At 24.2% G+C, this 4,849-nt stretch overlaps 1 protein-coding gene across 1 annotated transcript; it reads right to left on the reverse strand.

Annotated features, from left to right (window-relative positions):
- Positions 1-77: 77 nt before the first annotated feature.
- On the reverse strand, positions 78-4,694 carry PRSY57_0101300 (zinc-carboxypeptidase, putative; the record flags this gene model as incomplete). Its single annotated transcript, XM_012905334.2, has 1 exon — positions 78-4,694. The coding sequence occupies one exon, from the start codon at positions 4,692-4,694 to the stop codon at positions 78-80; it is 4,617 nt and encodes a 1,538-aa protein (XP_012760788.2).
- Between the last annotated feature and the right edge of the window lie 155 nt (positions 4,695-4,849).

Below are 4,849 nucleotides of genomic sequence, written 5' to 3' on the forward strand. Positions count from 1 at the left end.
TTTTTTTTTTGTCTATGTGTCTGTTTCTTGTTTTACTTTCACTCATTCATAATAATTATCAAAATATATTAATTCTTTTACAATATAACAATAACCTTTTTTCGTTTACTTTTACTTTTATTTTTACTTTTACTTTTATTTTTACTTTTATTTTTACTTTTACTTTTATTTTTACTTTTATTTTTACTTTTACTTTTATTTTCAGTTTTACTTTCATTTTTATTTTGTATTTTTTTCTTCATATCCAAGGAATTATTAAAACCAGGACCTTTATACTTACCATTATGATCATCCATGTTTATCTTATTTAATAAACGTATTACATCATTAATATTTACTTTATATAAACCAAACAGATAATTATGATAATATTTGTTTTGTTTTATTTTTCTTCCTAACTCATAAACCTCTTTTACCATATATTTTTTTTTTTTTAACTTTCTTATTCTCTTCACCTCTTCAATATGTTTTTTACTACTCTTCAATTTTATAAAACCATACTTATTTAAAATATTCTTATATTCCTTTTTATTTTTATTCATACTATTACATAAAAAGGTATTTACCATACGATGAGTATCACTTAATAAATGCTCTTCCTCTTTATTAAACTCCAAACTATTTCCTGTCTTGAAAGTATGATGGTTTTCTTTCTTTGCTTCGTTACATTCTTCTTCATCATCCTTATTATTTACACATAACATACTACACGTTTCTGTCGAAATATCCTCCTTCTCTTTTTCTTCACATGTTCTTCTATATATAGAAGATTTATGATATGATAAAAAATTAATAAACTTAAAAAGACATATACCAAAACTAACACCCGTCATGAATAAAAGATTTTCATCGAAATATAAAAAGTCATAGCTATTCTTATCATAATAATAATTATTATTAATGTAATGCTTATTCATTTTGTCATATATATCATCACGTTGGAAATTACCATCCCCTTTTATATTATCATCACGCTGGAAATTACCATCCCCTTTTATATTATCATCACGCTGGAAATTACCATCTCCTTTTATATTATCATCACGCTGGAAATTACCATCTCCTTTTATATTATCATCCCTTTTTATATTATTATCCCCTTTTATATTATCATCCCCTTTTATATTGTCACCCCTATTTTGATACCCTTCAAAATAATTTTGTACATAAAATATATCCTTTTTCTCATTATACATTATATTAAAATCCTTCCTTATCTGTATACCAAACAAAGAAATCTCAAACGTATAACTACAATCAAGGGAAAACTCCTTACCACTAATCAATCTTGCGCTCCCCTTGTTCTCATTATCTCCTTTATATACAGTGTCAACAAGAGCAAACCAAGGTAATGTGTGAGAAAATATTTCTGGGAAAACTTCACACATTTTTTTATTCTTTACATAATTATAACTACCCTCATTTCCAAATATAAAACAATTATATTTTCGAGAATGACTATGAAAATCACAGAAAAATATAATCTTATTACTCTCACTAATATTTTTCATTAACAATTTTGCTGAATAAATTGTAGGATGAATATATGCTATCGGATTAGACCATTGCCTATTTAAATCAAAACCATTATAACAATATCGATTATGTCCCAGAATAACACCATCAATATTTAACATAGGTATTATTATAAATATAAACTTCTCACGTAATATATGTGCATATATATTATTAGATATAATAAATGTAATAAATCCATGTATTGCATAACTCGAATTGGTTTCTCCTGGATGTACTCTAGCTGTTAACACAATTATTTTTTTTTTTTTTCTCTTTTTTTTTGGACAAGGGCACAAACTTCTTTTTTCATCCTTTCTTTTAAATAACAAATTATTATCACACTTCTCTTCAAATCTTTTTATTATTTTCGTTCCATTATTTTTCTTATTCTCTCTTTTGCAAACATAAACCTTTTTTAATAAACTCTCAAAAGTCTTCATAAAATCATTAGATGTATACATTTTATTTTTACAACATTTTTTTCTATTTCGTAAAATATTCAAACCAATTATACTCCTTCGTCTTTTTATCTGTTCATTTAAAAATGAATTACATTTGTCACTTGAACAGCAAACAAATTTATTTTTTTCTCTTTTCATATCATAACATTCTTCATAACAACAATTATGAGAATAATCCTTATCATCATTATATTTTATTATATCATATTTTTCTTTTTCCTCTTGATAACATATATTTTTTATATCTAAACATTCTTTACACATATTATCATTTGAATATTCATTTGGATATTCATTTGTATATCCATTTGTATATTCATTTGTATATCCATTTGTATATTCATTTGTATATCCATTTGTATATCCATTTGCACATCCATTTGTACATCCACTTGTACATCCTTTTGTACATCCATTTGTACATCCTTTTGTACATCCACTTGTACATCCTTCTGTACATTCACTTGTACATCCATTTTTCATATCAACAAATAAATTATTTACCACTTTATTTTTATCCAATTTTTTACTTGTTAATATATACCTTTTCTTCTTAATCTCCTTTCTTATAGCATTACTACTTATATCCATTCCATCAACCAATTTTCCATCACATGTATTGTTCACTTCTACAATGTTTTTTTTCTTTTCTACACTTTCTTTTAATTCTTCTTTATTATATTCTTCCATCCTATCATAATTTGTTATACATAAAACTGGGCAATCAAGTCCACATGATGTTTTGCACAACCTTTCTTCTATATAATTAATTGTAGGGTGATCCTTCAACAAACTTCTTATCAAACATAAATATTCATTCAAATAAGAATACGTATATGGATAACTACTTGCAAAGTATACTGTATCATATGCATACGTAAAATCATAACTAAATTCTAAAGTATACGTATTATAATTATAATATTCCATACTATTTTTTTTTATATTATAATGCTTACATGAACTGTTTTTTATATATTTTATATCATATGTATTTCTTTCCCATTGTATATTCTCTATTTTATGCTTACATTCTGAAAAGGATAAAGGCGAATGACCATATTTATATAAAAAAAAAGGCTTGGCCATATTTTCTATTTTAAATCTAACAGTAAATGGTTTCTCTAACTTCCTTACATTTCTAACAGTAAATTTATCACATGCGTCTAACGAATATTTTCTATTCCCATCTAAATTGGTATCTATTTCGTCATTATTTATGTCATTCAAATATTGATTCATGCACCTTTGTCCCCTCCAATTAGTATAGCCAAGGTGATTATTATTCTTTCTATTTAGGTAATTACCTGTACTGTTCATGTAATTTACAGTGCTATCCAAATTATTTACAATATCATTTATATTATCACCTGTACTGTTCATGTAATTTACAGTGCTATCCAAATTATTTACAATATTGTTTATATTATCACCTGCGCTGTTCATGTAATTTACAGTGCTATCCAAATTATTTACAATATTGTTTATATTATTACCTGTACTGTTCATGTAATTATACACAACGTTCATATTATCCCCTATATGATTAATATCTTTATTACACATTTTCATTTTATATAACTCATTCGTATAATATTCATTTGGAACATAACTAGCACTGAAATAGAACCACTGGTTTTTTTTCTCGTTCATTCGTATATCCTGATTAAGGAATAAGGAATACACTTCTTTGTCATTTTCTTCCTTTATTACATATTTTAAATTTCCAGATTCGAATTTTGAATTAAATAATATATGTCCTTTTGGTATATATAATTCTTTTATTTTTTCATCATTCATTTTGCTCATTGAAGGGCAAATATATTTATATTTATATTTATATCCTGGTATATTTAGGCAGTATATATTTTCTATTTTCTTTTCGTACCATGTACAAGATAAATTCAAAGGTTCGTTCATATTATCATATGGATATTTATTTAGACAATACTTCATATTATTATTTTTATTATTATGTTTTTCTCTTGTTGTCACATCATCGCATGTGTTAGTACTCTCATGAGCATCATAATGATTACCATCGATATGTACATTTTTATTGTGTTTTATAAATTTATTTTTTTTATAGATTATATAATGACTAAGAAAATTATCGTGATAAGAGAAATGTCTTTCATTTTTTCTTTTCTTATTATATTGTTTACATTTATTTTTACATATATGCAAAAAATTATAATTTAGTATTTCTTCGAGTTCCTTTAAATTTTTCAAAAATAATTTTTCATTAATCAAATTTATATTTTTCCAGTTATTATTAATAAAATATTTTAAATTTGTAATTTTTCTAACATCATTATATTGATTACATTTATTCGTATAATCATCGTCATTATATTGATTACATTTATTTGTATAATCATCATCATTATATTGATTACATTTATTTGTATAATCATCATCTTTTTTTTTATCCCATTTATTTACGACATCATTATTTTTGTTCCTATTTCTATCATATACTATAGACGGAAGTTCAACGTGTATATCTGTATTTTCATATAACAATTTACAATCTTCATGATATACTACCTTAACTATATTTTTTACATTTTTTTCATAAGATGAATTCAAAATGGCTTGCTGCATTTTTATATTATCATAACACTGTTCATTATTTTTAAATGAAAATAAAGATAAATCCTCAAATGGTTTGTCTCCTTGTCTTTTATTCTCTTCATTTCCTTCTAATAACAAATTACTTTTATTGTCATCTTCATCGTCTTGTTTGTTGTCCTCATTATCATTATTTTTATTATCATTCCTTACATTTAAAATATCAGATATAGTAACATCACTAAAATTATTATAAGTAAAACAGTAAACACCATTGCCACTGTCTTCATTTTTAA

Source organism: Plasmodium reichenowi, chromosome 1 (assembly GCF_001601855.1).
Source record: "Plasmodium reichenowi strain SY57 chromosome 1, whole genome shotgun sequence".
NCBI lineage: Eukaryota > Apicomplexa > Aconoidasida > Haemosporida > Plasmodiidae > Plasmodium > Plasmodium reichenowi.